The 18,795-nt window shown below is 41.1% G+C and overlaps 2 protein-coding genes across 7 annotated transcripts in view; both read left to right on the top strand.

The window, feature by feature from the left end:
* LOC144710047 (putative E3 ubiquitin-protein ligase XBAT34) overlaps positions 1–3,232 on the top strand; it is a 3,268-nt gene extending 36 nt beyond the window's left edge. Inside the window, exons 1-9 of one of the 3 annotated variants that reach the window (XM_078583718.1) lie at positions 1–211; positions 1,100–1,211; positions 1,295–1,375; positions 1,637–1,725; positions 1,897–1,967; positions 2,050–2,131; positions 2,303–2,393; positions 2,497–2,582; positions 2,694–2,998. The exon at positions 1–211 is cut by the window's left edge and continues 36 nt beyond it. In XM_078583718.1, the coding sequence (XP_078439844.1) occupies positions 17–211; positions 1,100–1,211; positions 1,295–1,375; positions 1,637–1,725; positions 1,897–1,967; positions 2,050–2,131; positions 2,303–2,393; positions 2,497–2,582; positions 2,694–2,852 (966 nt within the window). In that variant the 5' untranslated portion in view covers positions 1–16 and the 3' untranslated portion in view covers positions 2,853–2,998. Of the gene's footprint in view, positions 212–1,099; positions 1,212–1,294; positions 1,376–1,636; positions 1,726–1,896; positions 1,968–2,049; positions 2,132–2,302; positions 2,394–2,496; positions 2,583–2,689 lie in introns of all 3 variants that reach the window. The other 2 variants (XM_078583716.1, XM_078583717.1) reach the window with 2 other exon arrangements.
* Positions 3,233–9,193: 5,961 nt separating this feature from the next.
* Positions 9,194–16,770, top strand: LOC144710049 (putative E3 ubiquitin-protein ligase XBAT35). 4 transcript variants are annotated; one of them, XR_013583194.1, is made up of 10 exons: positions 9,194–9,409; positions 9,863–9,974; positions 10,058–10,138; positions 10,400–10,488; positions 10,655–10,725; positions 10,809–10,890; positions 11,084–11,195; positions 11,277–11,362; positions 11,472–11,933; positions 16,373–16,770. XR_013583194.1 is itself a non-coding variant. In XM_078583719.1 (9 exons), the coding sequence occupies exons 1-9, from the start codon at positions 9,308–9,310 to the stop codon at positions 11,865–11,867; spliced, it is 1,131 nt and encodes a 376-aa protein (XP_078439845.1). In that variant the 5' UTR covers positions 9,194–9,307; the 3' UTR covers positions 11,868–12,059. The 4 variants fall into 4 exon arrangements, 2 of the variants coding, with proteins under 2 accessions (XP_078439845.1, XP_078439847.1); XR_013583193.1 differs by lacking the exon at positions 16,373–16,770 and adding an exon at positions 12,259–12,314; XM_078583719.1 differs by lacking the exon at positions 16,373–16,770 and having other exon boundaries at positions 11,472–12,059.
* Positions 16,771–18,795: the final 2,025 nt, after the last annotated feature.

An 18,795-nucleotide genomic window follows, 5' to 3' on the forward strand; every position in this document is an offset into this window, starting at 1 on the left:
TCTTAGATGAAAAAAAATGTCAACGAGGGAAATGAACGATGCGATATTGTCTAATCATCCGGCTAGTTCTATATCTGTACCCATCTTTGATCGAGTTTCAGCGAGAGGAATGGGGTTAGGAACTTCCAAATATCATTTGATGTACGAAAGCGTCCTCCAAGGGGACGTTGAGTCGATAAGACGGCTCGCCCTTTCAGGCGTTAAACTCGACGTATTCTTCTTACTCTCTTACTTATCTTGTTCTTATTTTTATTTATGATCATCATCATCTTCTTAGAGTTCTCATTTTTAATCATCATCGTCATCATCAATTTCTTCAATCTCATTTTTATTCATCATCATCATCCTCACCATCTTCTTATTCTCCGTTTTCATTCATCATCATCAGCATCTTCTTATTCTCCGTTTTCATTGATCATCATCATCATCACCGTCATCATCATCATCATCATCGTCATCATCATAAACTTCCTCTATCTCATTTTTATTCATCATCATCATCAAGAACTTCTTATTCTCCTTTTTGATTCGTCACCATCATTATCGTCATCATTTTCTGACTCATTTGTATTCATCATCATCATTATCGTCATCATCATCATCATCATCATCATCATCATAATCATCTTCTTCTTCTTCTTCTTCTTCCTCTTCTTCTTCTTCTTCTTCTTCTTTTTCTTCTTCTTCTTCTTCTTTCTCTTCTTCTTCTTCTTCTTCTTCTTCTTCTTTTTCTTCTTCTTCTTCTTCTTTTTCTTCTTCTTCTTCTTCTTCTTCTTCTTCTTCTTCTTCTTCCTCTTCTTCTTCTTGTTTTTTTTATTGTTCTTCTTCTCATTGTTTTTGTTCTTGTTTTTCTTCTCATTGTTCTTGTTCTAATTCTCCTTGTTCTTGTTCAAATTGTTCTTCTTGTCCAAAACTTTCTTGTTCTTCATCTCCTTGTTCTTCTTGTTCTACTTGTTGTCCCTCTCTTATTCTTATACCTCTACCTGTAATGCTTCTACTACTTGTAGTTCTACCAATTTTTAGTCTTTATTTTTCCGTCGTTCTCTCCATTTTCCTATTTTTCCTTATTTATCGGAGTATTCAATCTTTTTTCCAACAGAAAACTTTGTCTGAGAAGACGCCACTTGTTCTTGCATGCTCCAGTCCCCACCTTCTGGACGCGGCTGTTGAGCTCATTAGCCTGGGCGCTAACGTGAATTACCATGAACCCGGTGACTCCCTCTCCTATTACTAACTCTTCAGTTCTAATTATATATCATATCAATTATTTCTCACCAGTTCACTCTGTGGACAGAGGCAAACTCGATCACTGCTATTCAAGCGGCTGCAAAAAAAGGTCTCTTGCAAACTGTCAAAATGCTTCTCTTTCATGGAGGTAGATCATTCTTACTTAATTTCATCTAATCTATTTTAAATAAGGTAAAATACACAGAGTAATCGATTCAACATATGAATGGACAAGACTGGTTTGGTTCATTGGCTAGATTTTATATCTTGATAAAAATTTATATTTCCAATACCTTCAATCAGAGCTGCCCACGTCGACATGCAACTCCAATAGTCGTTAGCTCTGATTGATCCAAACATTCTTATGACTGTTTTTATAACGTCTTCTTGATTGATGGTGTTTCCACAGGAAACCCGCTCATCGAAAGTGGTATAGAGCGAAATGCACTGGAAATCGCTCGCCGTACAGGCTTTGTTGAAATTGTCCGTGCCATCGAGGTTGAGCATAGAACCCTATTATTTCGTCGACTCACATTCTTGTATTTATTAAATTGAGATTCGATGACGCACATATTAAAATATATATAAGAGTTCGCTAGGATATATCTTTCTCTAACTTCTACCGGATGTCAAGTTAATCAGAGTTTTTTTCTATCCTCGTAATTCCAGGACAAAATTTGCTTCTTCTCCGGATGGATTCGGTTTTTCCAACCCACCGAGTATGGAGCGTGGAAAAGAATGCAAGAAATTCACTAACTCCGGTACGAAAGTTTCGATCGGCAGGTTCTCACTCACGATTATACATATCTGTGTTATTTTCAGATGGGTCGTCGTCCTTCCGGGTAGCTCTTCTATTCCCGTTGAAATCAAACATCTAAACCTGGCCCAATATCATGATCCCTGCGTAAGCTTTATGAGTTTAAAATCTAATGACTGTACAGATATTTCTTTCCGATATTTCTAAATTATTCGATGACTCATATCACCGTAAGACATTTACATTTGCCTCGGAACTTATTTATCATCAAGTGATTTGAGTTTAAATTTCTGATGGCTCGTGATATTCCTGGTGCAGCAAGCGAAACCATTTAAAAAAATCCCCCTCAGAGAATGGACTTTCAGGAAACCAGATTTCAGCCACCCTGATCCTGAGTTGGTTGTTATCGGTAAGTCCATTTTTGAATCCGTTAAGCTACAACTCACTGCTCCATTCTTACTAATCATGTTCCATCTTCCGCTGACACAATACTCTGCTTCCAAAAAAATCAGGAATATGGCTGAAGATTCGAGCAGGGAATGTTGGTGATACAGAGCAACTGAAGCTGTTCTACGATGCCTGCCATGGGATAATCAGGGTTAACACATATTAAACCTAATTTTCTTCTTAGTCGTCTTTGTTTTCTGAGAATGCGGATGTTTTTTGTTGGGGATTCGAAGTAAATTTATGTTTTTCTCACTGTAGACAGATCAACACTTTTCTGCGGCCTCAGCGCCGGCTGGCGGCCTTGCATCAACATCACAAGAAGACTCTGAGATTGAGACGGCGATTGCTGTTTCGATTCAGACTGCTATCGACGAAGGAATTCTTCTCTCTGCCGTTGGATTCAATGACCAGGGGGAGATGACTGGCCGTGATAGATTGCCAGGGACAACACCAGAGAGGATTACTGACAAACCTACATCATCATTATCATCGTTATCATCATCATTTTGTGTGATATGTATTGATAATTGTGCAGACACGGTCTGTGTGCCTTGTGGGCATTTGGCAGGTTGCATGGCTTGCCTTAGAGAGTTAGAGAGGAAGAAAATGGGATGCCCGGTTTGTCGAGCACGTATTGAACGCATCTTGAAGATCTACCCAACATAAGCCACCCAACATGAGGAAGAAGTGTTCCCTGTGTCCTGGGATGTTATTTTTACTACCATTACCGGCTGTACATGTGTTTGTTGAGTTGTAATTTCATACATGGACAATAATAGATTTTATTGTTGATATAAGTTACCATTGAATCCCTAATTAAAGTGATCATTTATGATAGTTTTTAGACAGATATTTCATCAAGTGCAGGAATTAATAATTATGTTGGCGGCTAAGTCAATCTTGAATAGTGATGGGTTAATATCAAAAGAGACTACGAGGACAATGATGCTCATCTTCCATATAAATAGGGGCTAGTCAGTCACATATATAGTTTCCTTGAGTAATCTCATTATTCTCAAGATTAATATCACTACATGTTGACTCAAAATACTACCCCTATTTTATTTTCTTCAAGTGATGTGTCGTTAAGAAAAAAAGGACAAGAGATCACAATGTTTTCTTCAGTATTGTCTTATTTCTAAGTTATGAAATTTTCTAAAGCTTTGCTTTATTGAAACACTGTTTCATTGAAAATTGATGCCTCAAATGGTTTTTGAGTTGGGCCTCTTTTTTCTCTGTTCTAGTTACAACAGCTACTCCATCTCTAATAAAAAAAAGAAATGGAGCTGGCCATGGACATCAAAAACTTGATCCAGTCTGAAATGGCAGAGGGGTTACCTCTCATATATTATCTCACAAGTCCCAACCTTCTTTGTCTTCTTCGGCGGCTGTCACCAGGTGATTGACCCCTCCACAAAGCCAAACTCCAGATCACTCCAATTACACTGGCTGAGGTCCTCCAACTCCTGTCACCCCCCGACACCATCGGCGCACACCATTGTCATCCCACTTAGTCGCCACCCCACTAATTTTTTTATAAATCTTATTCTCTTCTTCAGCATGTAGGAATTAAATAAATGAATAAATCAAGCTCTAATAATACATTCCTACATTTTTCTCAAGGAATGAAAAATGTAGGAATGCCCATATTTCTAGAAAAAGCATTTCATGTTTTTCATTCCCATTTCCATAAGAATAAATACTATGATTGACATTTCAAACAAGCATATATACTACATCTATAGGATAACTTCCATACTGTGAGTTATATATAATATCCGCGATCTCTTCGAATTTGTAATCCAATTCACAAAACACGGGGTTCTGTATGGGTAGCTATATGATCTATCGTGTCAGCTATTTCCCCACAAAAATGGTAAGCGAATATCTTCAGCTGTTATCCTTTTGGTGCCTTTGACACAAATGGATCCATATAGATTTTTTCTCAATACAGTTTCTTTCAAATTCATTAAAAATTTATGCACTGATTCTTCAATACTTGCTATTATAGACTATTCATGTGGTACTTTTTCAAACTTTTCCTGTGCTATACATGTTCATTCCATTTCTTCAAGTAAAGAAAACTGCATAGGAACACCTTGATCTTTTTCATAAGGGGGGAGAGAACAAAATGCCCATAATGAAGATGTTTTTAGTGGACCATGCTATTTTCTCTCGAACCATAGATATATATTATAATTTAAATAGATTATGAATAATTTTTTATCTTGAAAAACGTTCAATTTTGAATTTCTTCACACACCTTCATTTATGGGGTCTGCATCCATTTTTTGGCATAGGAGTCGCATCATATACAAAACCACACCTTTGACAAAGAGCTCTTAATGCTGCATATCATCTAAGATGCAGACCTTTTATCATGTCTTCCACTCTTTGAATCCCTTGATTGACTACACTACATATATCATTAAGAAGCTGATGATTGGGCAGCAAAGGGTGTACCTCTTTTTGTTCTTTTGGATCCAGAAGTGATGGTAGAGGACCACGAAACCACAATTCCACTTACATTTGTAATTCTTACATTGGTATTATTGAAACTCGCTTTAACATGAATACTTACTTTTTGTATTCTATGTCCAGCCTAACATGAACTAATACATCCCTTCCTACGTGAACTAATTTTTGATATGGATTTTATCATATGATACATATGAATCATAAATTTACAAAGACATCCATTTGATGTTAAAATATATTCTTTTTTTCATAGTGATTTTGGGTGTTATTAAAAAGTTACATAGATGCGTACCTTGTACGAATCTCATTCGTGATTTCTTCGATCCTGGAGCGAGACGAGTCGAGCTGCTCAAGTGTGCAGCCTCTAGATGTATCCACGCGGTCCTCGGCGCGTTGGATCTCCTCCTTCTCGTTGACGAGCCCCGTTCTTTCTCCACTGGCGTCGTTACGTCATCCTGATCACATCAGGGATGGAGAGGGGGTGTGGGGAGAGTGGAGAAGAAGGGGAAAGGCCCCTGAACAATTCTGGCCTGGGTGAATTTCGTTCAGGACCTTCCCCTATTTATACTAAGTGGGTATTTTTCATAAAACCCCCCAAAACTTAAGTATATCTTCCAACATCCAAAAGACCATTTGCGTGTGACCCTCTAGGCCCATGTATCACTCTAGTTAATGACTCCAGCGGCCCAATAACCTTTATTGGCCTTACAAATTAATTAACTATATCATCATATAGATTAATTAACATCGGATTGATTTAACCCAATCGATAGGTCGAGACTCCGACACGTGGGTGCCAAGCTACACCTCGTGTCCTAGAAGATACAAAGGAGTGTGTATCAACTCACTCATGGAACCTGTTCATCGTCAGTTACGGTGTATGTATAATCCCTCATCCACTTGACGCTCCTTGGACGACTTAGGGTATGGTCAACTGTCAAACCCTAATCGGTCATCCGAGTTAGTACTGATGCATTCGGAAATCATTGGAGAACTCTTCTCTGATATTTCACTGCCTTGGCCAAGGACTTCGTTGCATCATCTTCCTTGAGCTTTCACCTCTTATACCGAGGGTGGACGATCCCATCTTGACCACTCAATCGCCTTCGTGTACTTCTTTATGCACCCGAACTAAGACCGTTTAGAATCCCATGATTAGAGACTCGTTGGCCATAGCCAAAGTGCAACCGTTTGTCCACAATACGTCTTTGGTGTCTCAAGTCTAAGGACCACTTACACAATCGTGACGTGAATCAACCTGATTGATAGTTCGGTATAATACCATTCAGGGATTCGTACGGATCAATTCAGTGGACTCTTTCCACTAAAGAGCACCCACTATCTATCCTTAGTGTCGCCACACTAATGGCTACAAGACCGGCCATACTCATCATATGAGTGAGGCTAGATAGTGCTATTCTAACCTGATACTTTGATGTCCTTCTTGCGTATCCTTTGAATAGGAATGTTTAGAACACATGCTTAAAGACTAGTGATCTCTGTATTACGATCTCATCATAATTCTCTAAGTCCAATCATGTATTCATGGACGTCATTATGAGCATCACACGTGCACGATAATGAATATGTTCTATTAATGAATATGGAACGAGATGCGGAATGTGTGATTGGCTTGCCGGCCACATATATTTCCATCAATAACTTCATCTGGGTTTGAATGTGATGTAAGCGTAGGTGGCTGACAAGCCAATCATACATTCCATCTTTTGTTCCATGTTCATTAATCGACTGTATTCATTATTGCGCACTCGTTATGCTTAAAATGAAGCCCATGAATACAAGATCATTCTTAATGATTTGTGATGAGATTGTAATATAGAGATCACTATTTTTTAAGCATTTATTCTATATATTCCTATTTGAAGGATACTCCAGAAGGATATTGAAGTATCTAGATAGAATAAGACTATATAGCCTCGCTCATTTGATAAGTATGGCTGGTCTCATTGCCATTAATGCGGAGATAGGAAGAATAGATAACTTAATTAGCAGAAATCCCTGAATGGTATTATTTCAAACTGAAAGTCATACTGATTCACATCACGGTTGTGTAAGTGGTACATAGACCTGAGAAAATGAAGAAATCTTGTGGATAGACAGTTCTACTTTATTATGACCTTAGAGTCTCTAATCATGGGATCTAAACAGTCATTTCGGGTGACTCAAGAAGTTTGCAAAGATGACTGAGCGTTAAAGATGAGACTGTCCACCCTCGGTATAAGAGGAGGCAAATCAAGGAATACTATGAAATGAATTCCTTGTCCAACATAATGAAATATCGGAAAATAGTTCTCCAATAATTTTTGAGTACATTAGTACTACCTCGGATGACCGATTAAGATTTGACAATTGCCCACCCCCAAAGTTGTACGAGTCGTGTCAAGTGGATGAGGGGCTACGTGTATAGTAACAGATGAAGAACATGTTTGATAAGTGAGTTGATACTAACTCTTTTGTATCTTCTAAGATATGAGAGGGAGAGAATGTATTAAAGAGATGAGAGTGTGTGTGAGAGAGAGCGAGAACAATTGATAGAGAGATCGAAGGATATACAGAGAGAGAGAGAGAGGGTGAGAGGGAGAGAGGGAGAGGGAGAGAAAAGAAGAGAGGGAGAGGAGGGAGAGAGGAAGAGAAGGAAAAGGAAGAGAGAGAAATGGAGAGAGGGATGGAGAGAGGGAGAGGGAGAGAGGGAGAGGGAGAGAGGGAGAGGGAGAGAGGGAGACAGAGAGAGAGATAGAGAGGGAGAGAGGGAGGAGAGAGAGAGCGTGCAAGGGAGAGAGGGAGAGAGAGCGGGAGAGAGGGAGGAGAGAGAGTGCGCAAGGGAGAGAGGGAGAGGGGGAGGGAGCGAGAGGGGGGAGAAAGAGAAAGAGAGAAAGTGCAAGGGAGAGAGGGAAAGCGGGAGGGTGTGAGAGGAAGGGGGGAGAAAGAGACAGATAGAGAGAGAGAGACTTAATGGTATCAGTTATAGAAAGCTTTATTGTTTCATAATCTATCTCCAGCTTAATTGAGATTCTTATTTACCTTAATGATATTCGTTATTGTTATTTGTTTTACTGCTGAAACTGTTATCCGCTATCAGTATCTGTTATGGTAATGGGATGTCTTTTCAACTTTTCCAGGTAATGTATATTGCGATAGCCAATGACGGATATGGGATACAGATACCATTAGTATCGTTAGTAGCATCATAGGAGTCGGGCTTAGTTTCCATGGCCCGAGGGTATGAACATCCTTAATTTTAGGGCGTTGAAAAATCAAGCCCCTCTTTTCCCCATTGCTGCGAGTTTGGGGTGGGTAATGGAGGCGCCTGACACGGTCTCAATGAGATTGAACATCGTTCTAACATGAACATGAATGTCGAGTTTTTCATTCTATTACTGGTCTCTTTTAGGCATGTAGGTTGTGTTTAGGATTTGATGGTCCTGGTCTGGTCTGGGTGTTAGTAAAAACCTAAACCTTACCTAAACTTTGTTCTGGTTCAGGTCCGGACCCGTCCCCATCTGGTCAGGTTGACTAGTCAATGTCAAAGCCAGAGTATAAAATTTATGGTCATGGTTATGTTAAATATCCTCTCTATCAAGAGGTGCTCACAGATGGCCAAATATATGGCGGCTATGCTGAGTTCAACAGAAACCTCTCCAGTGAGTTGGATTTGATTTTTTCAAAATATAAAAGTATTTAATAGTTTACTTCCACTTCCGGTCCGGTTTGTCCCGTGAAACTAAACCTGTTTGACCAACTGGCCCTTCATCAAATGAAGGGCCAAGGGTCCTGGTTTGGTCAGCTCAAACTGGTCCTCGGTCCAAAATGTCCAGCCCTAGTGGTCTTAATATCTTCCTACATTGTGATTTTATTTGTATGGTGTGTCAAATTGCTGTAAATTAATTCGAAAAGTCAGGATCAACGCCGCCAGGTACATGAACTTACAGCTACTAAAATTTATTGAACTAGAAGACAAGAAGTTATGCCGTAGAGGACGCGCCATCCAAATTAAAAATACATGTGTCTAAAGTTTCTTCAGACAAAATGTTATGGCGGCGGCTCCTCGAGATGAATAACTTAAACGTAGCTAAATGATATTGTAAATAACCCGTATCATAAGATTACGAGATAGAATGCTAAAACGAATAAATTAAATGAAAGCAAATTAAAAACAAAAAATGGTAGAAGTCAACATCAGCGTTGCGATAAGACCGACGATGGTAAGAGCGAGATATGCGCAAGATTTTCAAAGATGCTTCAAGGAATGTTCGGCGTCTACAATTTTCTAACCAGAAAAACAAAGGTCAATGGGGGAAACGAAAGGAGGCGATCCTGTTAAATCGTCCATCTAGTTGTAGATCTATTCCCCTCTTTCATCCAGTTTCAGCGAGAGGAATGGGGTTAGGACTTTCCAAAGAGGAGAAGTTGCACGAGAGCGTCCGCCAAGGGGACGTTGAATCTATGAGACTGCTTGTCCGTTCAGGCGCTAAACTCAATGTATTATTCTATTTCTTCTTCTCCTTGTTTTTTCGTCTTCTCATTCCATCTTCTTCTTAGACATTATCTATTCCTTTTTCTTCATCATCATCACCATCTTCTTCATTCTTCTACATCGTCTTGTTCTCCTTTTCGTTCCTCCTTTTTATTCACATTCTTTTTGTCCTTCTTTATCATCGTCCTTCTTTATTATCGCCTCTTTTTCTTTCTCGTCTTACTTTCTCCTTTTTTCTTTTCTCTCTTTCTTTCTGTGTCTTTTTTTCTGGATGGATTTTTTTTATTTCTATTATATTTCATTGTTATGATTTTTTTTCCATATCTTATTCTTCTACTTCTACTTCTAATGATACTACTTCTTCTCGGAATACTACGACCTCTTTTACATTTTCCAGGCACTCTCGCCATTTTCGTAATTTTTTCTTTTTGACTGGAATAGTCCATCTTATTTTCCAGTGGACAATATACGGAAAGACAGCGCTTGTTCTCGCATGCTCCAGTCCCCACCTTCTGGACGCGGCTGTCGAGCTTATTAACATGGGAGTTGACGTGAATTACTGTGACCCTGGTGACTCCCTTTCCTATCACTGGCCGTTTCCGTTTAATTATAAATCATAGCACTTATTTCTCATCAGTGTACAATGTCGACAGACACCCAAACGTGGACTGCTATTCAAATGGCTGCAAGAAAAGGTCTCTTGCAAACTGTCAACATGCTTCTCCTTCATGGAGGTAACCTATTCTTTCTTAGTTTCATCCATTCCAGTTTAAATAAGGTAATATACACCGAGTGGTCGATTCAACGTATGATGGACAATATTAATTTGGTTCAATGCCGAGATTTTGTATCTTCTTTAATATTTCAAGATCCCAAAACCTTCATTCAGGGCTGCCTACGTAAACATGCAACTAATAATGTTGGAAGCTCTAATTGATCCAAATATTCTTATGACTGGTTTTATACCTTCTTCTTGATTGATGGTGTTTCCACAGCAAACCCGCTTATCCATCTTGGCTCAGAACGAAATGCACTGGAAATAGCTCGCCATAAAGGCTTTGTTGAAATTGTCTGTGCCATCGAGGTAGAGCATAGAACACTTATTATTTCTTCGCATTCTTGTATTCACCAATTTAAGATTCGATTATGCACATAAAAATATAGATATCAGATTTTCCTAAGAAATTTCTTTCCCTAACTTCTTCCGGATTTTAAGTTTAACTGAATTGTTTTCTGTCCTCTAATTCCAGAGAAACATTTGCTTCTTCTCAGGATGGCTTCGGAATTTCCACGACACCGACCATGGAGCGTGGGAAAAAATGCAAGAAAATTCACTAATGAGTTTACAAAAATTTCACTCCTCAGGTTCTCATTCATGATTAGACATATCTCTGTTATTTTCAGATGGGCCGTCGTCCTTCCAGGTGGCACTTCTCTTTCCATGGATGTGACAAAGTTGAAGATAGCCATATATCATCATCACCACGTAAGCTTTATGAGAACCAGGTTTAATATCTAATGAGTATACGGATATTTCGTAACCATATTTCTAAATCATTCGACATCTTCATATCCTCACATGATATTTGTATTTTCCTCGGAAATTATACGTCATTCAATGACAATTAAAAGATCAAATGGGTTCAGATTTCTAATGGGTCGTGATATGACTGGTGCAGCATGCGAAACCATCGAAAACCCTGTCCATCAGACATTATACTTTCAGGCGACCAGATTTCAGCCACCACGATCCTGAGTTGGTTCTTGTGGATAACTCCATTTTTGCATCCGGTAAACTGCAACTCGCCGCTGCATTCTTACTGATCTTCATCCATCTTCTGCTGACACAATAGTCTGCTACAAAAATATCAGGAGCACCGCTGACGCTTCGATCAGGGAAAGAAGGCGACACGGAGCAACTGAAGTTGCTCTACAATGCCTGCATTGGGATGATTAGGGTAACACATACTTAACCTAAATTTATTTTTATTCTTATATCTGTTTATCTGAAAAATGCTTACAGTTCAAGTGGGGGATTCAAAATAAACGGTTTTTTTTTCATTGCAGACAAATAATTACTTCAGGGCGGCCACAGAACCGGCTGAGGACGTAGGATCAATATCGCAAGAAGAATCCGAGACTGCGGCTGCAATGGTTACTTCAATTCAAACTGCCACTGCTGAGGGGGTTCCTATCTCTGTTGTTGGATTTAAAGGCCAGGGGGATGTCACCGACTGTGATAGTTTTCCACTGACAAAAAAAGAGTGGATAAATGAGAAATCTACGACAACATTATCATCATCATGCGTGATATGTACTGATAATTGTGCAGATACGGTCTGTGTGCCTTGTGGGCACTTGTCAGGCTGCATGGCTTGCCTTAGAGAGGTAGAGAGGAAGAAAATAGGATGCCCAGTTTGTCGAGCACATATTGAACGCATCTTGAAGATCTACACAGTCTAAGGCGCCCTACACGAGGAAAAAGTGTTCCATATGTCCTGTGATGTTATTTTACAACCAATAGTAATGGTACATTCATTAGCTTATTCCTCTGTCACAAAATTTACCAAATCTACGGTACTTCTAGACATTGTTTCATTGTAATTCGATGCCTATATTTGATTGTTCTGGCTCAATAATCGTTGAGCTTTTCTATTTCTTTGTTCTAGCACTTTGGCTTTTCATAGGTTTGTTTGTCTTCTTTATACAGTTAGACTCTTTTATATATTCTCATTTAATCATTTCAAACGCCCATTGTTCATAGATGTCAAGCAATATCTAGACTTTTTCTTTGTTATTTTCTTATTTCTTTTTTCCTAATGAGTGTTTCCTTATTTTCAAAAACACGGTCCAGGATGCGACCTAGCGGAGGGTTGTGATTGTACATCAATCTAGCCAGGGGGGCGGGGGGCGGGGGGCGGGGGGCGGGGGGCGGGGGGCGGGGAATATATGTAAAGTTTTAGTATTTTCTATAGGTTGGAGGCGTGGGAAATATTCCAAATTAACAGGGACCCCACTGTCCCATGCCCATTACAAAGAGTGAATTCATACAATAGACATTCCACAATGTTGTTGAATAGTCCTTTAGTGCCAGCAACTGGGTCATATCCCTTAAGAGTTATCAGTTCATGGAGTAGAGACTATTTTCTCTCACATTGAGTACCATCATGTCGGCTCTACAGCGTAGACAACACTTTGGTGGGACATCATACATTCAAACCTCCAATGCTCCACGGGATGCATCACTCGCAAGGTTAGTTTGGGGCAAGGATCCTGCATGTGCGAAGATCTTGTATGCTGAGCCTGATGGAGAGTGCCCGTCCGGGATCCCCGCCACGTCGTCGAAGCCATCATCACCGTCACCTACAACCACAGGCTTGTGCACCGCACGACCGGCACGCCAAGGCTACAGTGAAGAAATCCAGGTTTAATACCGCGGGTGAGAAGCACGACCGCGCCATTGACTGATTCAAATTTCTAACCGGCTAGTGCTCGTTTCTGTCGCCAATTTATCATGTTTTTGTTTTCCTTGTCAATATCGTCGTGTTCGTATTCAGCCATATCGTCGCATCATTTAATTTCCAAACTTTGTCTTGTTCTAAAAGGGTCCCCTTATTGGACCCCTTATTTGGACTCCTTGTAAGGGCCCATCATGGCCCTATATAAGGCCATGACGGGCACCCAAACAGGTCAGATCTGGAGTTTTTTCATTTGGGAGTTAACGTTCAAGCATCCAGGTCTCACCATGAGAAGTAAGAGAAGAGGATGGAGGAAGAAGATAAGGAGAAGGAGAGAAGGGAGAGGAAAAAAAGGCAAAGAAGCAGATCTATCCAGTGTTCCCGGCAAGGCAGCGACCTAGGTCAGTCAACGCTCCATCTACGACCTCACTCAATGGCAGTGTCGTGCATGTGCGTCTAGTGCCCCGACAAGGCAAGGCCTAGGCCAGTCAGATCAGCCCCGGCGATTCCGCTGTTGTCAACCCATCTCCCCCCCCGCTTGTGCATGGTCCCACCGCTGTGTCTTCGTATGCCCATTCAATGTGAATGGTGCAAATCTACGGTCCCTACTGTGGTCAACCACTCAACTCCAGCCGGAGCATCTTGCCTTAGCAAGTTGCCAAAGGTGACTGCCCATTGGCCCCCAGACCCAGTGGTTTTGTGTTGACCGTGCACGATCGTACGCGTCATATTCGGCATAGCACGACGCCCTACTCAACGGCCGTGCGACCCTTGGATGTGTGACAATTGTGGAATTATCGTGCCTTAACGTTCCCCTTCTACAGGGCATGTAAGATGTCTTTGTGTCTCGTGGGTCTTTGGCTGTGTGCTGCCCGCAAGATCTGCCCAGTGCCGTTATTGCGTTGCACCAAGTCCTCACCAGGTTTTAGGCCTGTGCCGCACTCGTTGGGCTGTAACGGCGATTCCCCCTGCCTGCGCCAACGCTGGTCTTGCACTGACGCTGTCGTCGGATTGCTACGGTTGTCACCTCCTCTGTTTGTTGCTTCTTCCAAGGCTGTCGTGCCACCTACCAATGCTCGCGATTATCATTAGCCTCCACCACATCGATCCGTTGTAGGGTCGAGCTTGCCGGGATCAGCCGATCCCTTGAGCTGAATCACCGCCACACGTCATGCAACATCATCCTGGACTAGCCTCCTTGCCTCTGCTTCGACTATCGTTCCTGCGTTGCGACGCTGCCGCCAGTCGAGGCAAGCCATGTCTGTCCTTCGGCATGCGTTTGCCTATCGACCCGCATCGACCCGTGCACCGACGATGAACACCAGTGCTGACGAGGTACGTCGTCTCCCTGCTCGTTCGTTATATTACATCTTTCAATATATTTTTGAGTGTGCTCCACCGTGCTCGGGTTAGATATATGTGAGAGAATTTATTGAGAAAACTATGAATTGAATGAATTCTTTGGTATGGGTCGAGCCTGTCCGTTACGTGCGAGCGCCAAAGGAAAGTCTTCTGCTTGACGCCGCAGTCACCATCATCACTTCGACGAGGGTCAAAAGGCCACCATCACCGTCATCGTCCATCCTCTCGGACCTCAGAGCTCGGCGAATTCCCCCACGAGTTGGGCCCTGCATGTACATCCACCTAGGATTCACGACATCACATAGTTACATCTCCCTCATGAATTACCCGTCGGAGGACGCCATCGACGACATCTGACATCAGAGCCTCTTACTGCGATGGATTCCACATGCAATAAAGGGAGGTCCTATCAAGCTGTGAAGAAAGAATGGCTGCGTGAGCATAGACCATACACTTCTTAGATGCCACTAGGATCAAGAGCCTGCATGGAGTATATTAACTAACAACTTTGAGTCTGATTCTATGACAATACTATGGAGTTTGTGCTCCTCGTAAAGTAGTAGGCCATCACATATTGCTATAACCTCCATTGTTGTAAGAAAAAGCAAAAATGATCCTCCCTATGTGATCACGGTGGACATTGCCTACATCGGTGGAAGCCAGATCACCTTTGGCTTCACCCTCGACATTGATCTTGAGAAAGCACATTTGTGATGGGTGAGACTGAAAACTCTGTAGCACTGTTGTGACTAGATTGTGCCCTTCTGATATCCGATAGAAATCAGGGGGTTTATGGTATTGAACATGACATATCAATTAGCAGGTACATAAAAAAATCTGAATGATATTGGATATTGGGAAATATATGTGTTATATTAAGGATGCCTTGGATATCACCTAGCGAATATTGAATTCTGATCCCCAGCTATCAATTTGGCTGATGTGAATATTGGATAGTTTTGGAAATCACTATATGTGTTATATCAGTTTTGGAAATGTGAATATTGGATATCAAATGTGATGGAGAGCATCAAGGCGATGCCAACGAGCCATCAGCCGAGCCGTCATCAGCATCGCCACCTGTACGAGTCCAGCCCAACCGGCACGCCAAAGCGTCCGTGAAGATGCCCGGATTTAAATACCCTGGGTAGAGCACGTCTGCAGGCGCATCTTTATGTTTTCGTCTTTGTCTGTATCCGTTTTCGTCGTCGTTTTCATTTGTCTCGTCATTTCAATTCCTATGTCATTATTTGTGTTGTAAAAGGGGGGGTCCCTTATTGGACTCCCCTTGTTGGATCCTCTATAAGGGGCCCATCATGGTCCTATATAAGGCCGTGATGGCCCCCCACGTTTTCTTTAGATCTGGAAGTTTTCGTTTGGCAGTTACCAGCACCAGGTCTCAGGTCTTACCGTGAGAAGAAGAGGAGGAAGAAGAAGAGGAGGAGGAAGAAGAAGAGGAAGAAGAAAAGGAGGAGAAAAAAAGGAAGGATGTCGCCACAGAACTCCGGCCGCCAGCGCCTGATAGTGCACCATCCTCGGCCGGATAAGCGGCCTCCCTTCGGTCAGCCCGCGGCCACCCTTCGGTAGCCGACGATTTATTTTGGTCGCACCCCGTGGTCAACCCCTTATTCGGCCTAGTGGCCACCCCGTGACCGTTCTAGTGTTCGTCACTCGGCTTAACCCGTAGTCTTCTCTCGGCCACCCGCGGCCGTTTCTCGGCCAAATCTGCGGCCATTCATCGGACATCTCGCGGTCGACCCTACGCCGATTCTGTGACCACTCTTCGGCCGGTGCGCGGCCTTCCCTTGATCGGTCCGTGGTCAATCTCAGGCTGCTCCACGATTGTTCTTCGGTCAGCTTCTCATGGATACACCTCGGTCGCCTTGTGAACACCCCTTTGGTTCCCTCCGCTCCATATACAACTGGTTGCAACTGCCCGCACCGCAGCTGCAGTTGCTTGTTTGGCCATCCCGTGCTATGCTTCTGCGCACTACCGAGTCGCCGCTGCAATCTGCCATCGACGTTCTGATTCCCTGGTGTCACTGCAGCCATCATTATCACTACCAATGAAGGAGTATAACGCGTCGATCACGCCCGTGCCAATGATGCCATTCGACCTGATCCAGCCGCTCTCATCCGTTGATACAGGTGCACCTGTAAAGAGCCGGTCGTTTGTTCGTGCTGTTTCACTACTGCATCTATCTCCACTTTGACTCCACTCTCCAACATCACCACCGGCCCCGCAATCTGCCACCAATCGAGTGGAAAGAACCATTTGCGTATCTATCTCCCGGTTCATGCATCGGCGAGGATATTAACAACGGACACCGCCTGGATGAGCACATGCCACCGCCACTGATCGAGCCAAGCCATGTCTATCAACAGCACGCCCCCACCTATCTGTCGACTCGAGTGTGCACCGGTAACTTCTTCGATGACGAGTGCCGCCACCGACGAGGTACGACGCCCCTTGATCGTCCGTTACTCAATATGTGATGGCTTTCATTTAACTTCTTAAAATATAGTAAATCCCGTTGATTGTCAAGCATATTATCCAAATTACATTATTAAAACCAATGAATTTTAATTTTCAAGTGAATGTATTAATTATAGGTTCAAGTATTTATTTAAAACCGATGATTAAGAATTATCTAGTAAATAACTAGATCTACGCTTCATTTATAGAAAAACAAGGCAGGTTAATTTTAAAGTGAATGATACAAGTATATGCTTCAGTAGATATTAAAAAAATTCTTAGGTATCAAGCAAGTTAACAAATTCTAATGTTATCTATTTATTTCAAACTATTGATCGTTAGTCATCAAGTCAATGGACTATACGTAAGAATATGTATTTCTTAAAAAAGTAATTTTTAATGATCCAGTAAAGAAATTAGTTATAAACTTAAGTATTTATTAAAACCACTGATTGTTACTAATCAAGTGAATGACTTGGATATACACTCAAGGCATTTATTAAAATAATCATTGTTAATTGTCAAATTAATTATGCAAATATATGCTTAAGTAGTTTTTAAAAACCAAGAATGTTCAGTATCAAGTGAGAGATATATTTTTATTCCTCATTATTTATTAACGATGAATAATGGTCAATTATCAATTGAATTTATTAGTTCAACTGTTATGTATTCATTGAAACACATTTTTTTAAGGATTAAGTGTGGCATATATATATGCTTAACTATTGACAGAATCAATATTTGTTAATTATAAAGTGAATCATATAATTTTATGCTTATTTTTTTCTTAAAAAGAACTAATTGTTAATTATTTCCTGATTCTTGTATTGAATAATAATCTACTGATTCTTAATTACCATGACAATGAATTAAGTGTTTTGTGACAATATTTTTTGTCCTGACGTGGTAATATTCTATATGTGAGTTGTAGATATTAAAAGAGAACTATAAAACATAATCATACACATGAAGTTTGAGAAATTAATTTTTGGAAGAAAGAGATACTTCTTTTGTGTTGTCTGTCCCAGATATTATGCCGTCCAACATAGACGTTGTAATCTCAATGAGCTCAAGACTGATTGCTAGTTATTTATTCATATTATTATTGCATAATGAAGTAATGATTCTTAATTATCATGTCAATGATTTAAGTATTTGCTGATAATATTGTTCATTCTGGTGTAGTTGTAATATTTTATTTGTGAGCAGAATATATGAAAAGATAACAATAAAGCATAATCATGCACATGAACTATGAGAAGTTCATTTTGACAGAAATAGGTACTTATTTTGAATTCTTTGTCCCACATATTATGCCCTCCATCGTAAACGATGTAATCTCAATGAGTTTAGGATGAGTCGATCACAGGTTAGTGACGATCTGGTCATCATCTATATAGTCATGGATGATGACTAGAATATGATGGTAAGTAAAAAAATGCAATATATGGCTATGGTTGTTGGGTATTCCAATAGCAACATGAGATCCCAAACCTATCTTTGCTATCATCACCAACTGAGTCCAAGTTGATGTCATTGTACTAGTATGTATTGTCCTCCTAGAAACAACACTTTACAAGGATGAGTGTTTCATCAAGTGTTCGCCCGTCGCGATACCTCTACCGGATGATGGTATTAAAACGGATGCTGGATCGGATACCGGAAAGGGAATTTCCAGTATCCATTTTTTTCGCTATCCGGATATCAGATATCGGTATTGGATATCGGTTGCTACAGTGCCGATATCTGATATCGATATCCATCTCAATGTTATCATAAGTTTCTGTCTCAGGGGGGAGGATGACAACATCGGTTTTTGATGTTGGATATCGAATTCCGATATCCAACATCAAAAACAGTATTTCATGTAGTTCTATTCAAAAATTTCCAATCTCTTTCGAATCAAAAGTTATAATAAAAAATACACGAAGGGTCTGGCAAAGGCAAAGGGTCTAGCGGACAGTGGACGCCGGACGGCCGAGTCGGCATCGGTGGACGACGACAAAGGTAGAATCGGCAGATGGCGGATGGGGTTATGTTCTTATTCTCGTTCTTCCCCTTTGCGCTGGAAATTTATGTTTCTTTTTCTTCT

Source organism: Wolffia australiana, chromosome 12 (assembly GCF_029677425.1).
Source record: "Wolffia australiana isolate 7733 chromosome 12, ASM2967742v1".
Lineage (NCBI taxonomy): Eukaryota > Viridiplantae > Streptophyta > Magnoliopsida > Alismatales > Araceae > Wolffia > Wolffia australiana.

Coding starts and splice junctions, on each gene's coding strand:
- LOC144710049 (XM_078583719.1), top strand. CDS start 9,308: ATGGGGTTAGGACTTTCCAAAGAGGAGAAGTTGCACGAGAGCGTCCGC. Junction 10,891..11,083: donor CCATATATCATCATCACCAC/GTAAGCTTTATG, acceptor TGACTGGTGCAG/CATGCGAAACCATCGAAAAC. Junction 11,196..11,276: donor TAACTCCATTTTTGCATCCG/GTAAACTGCAAC, acceptor CAAAAATATCAG/GAGCACCGCTGACGCTTCGA.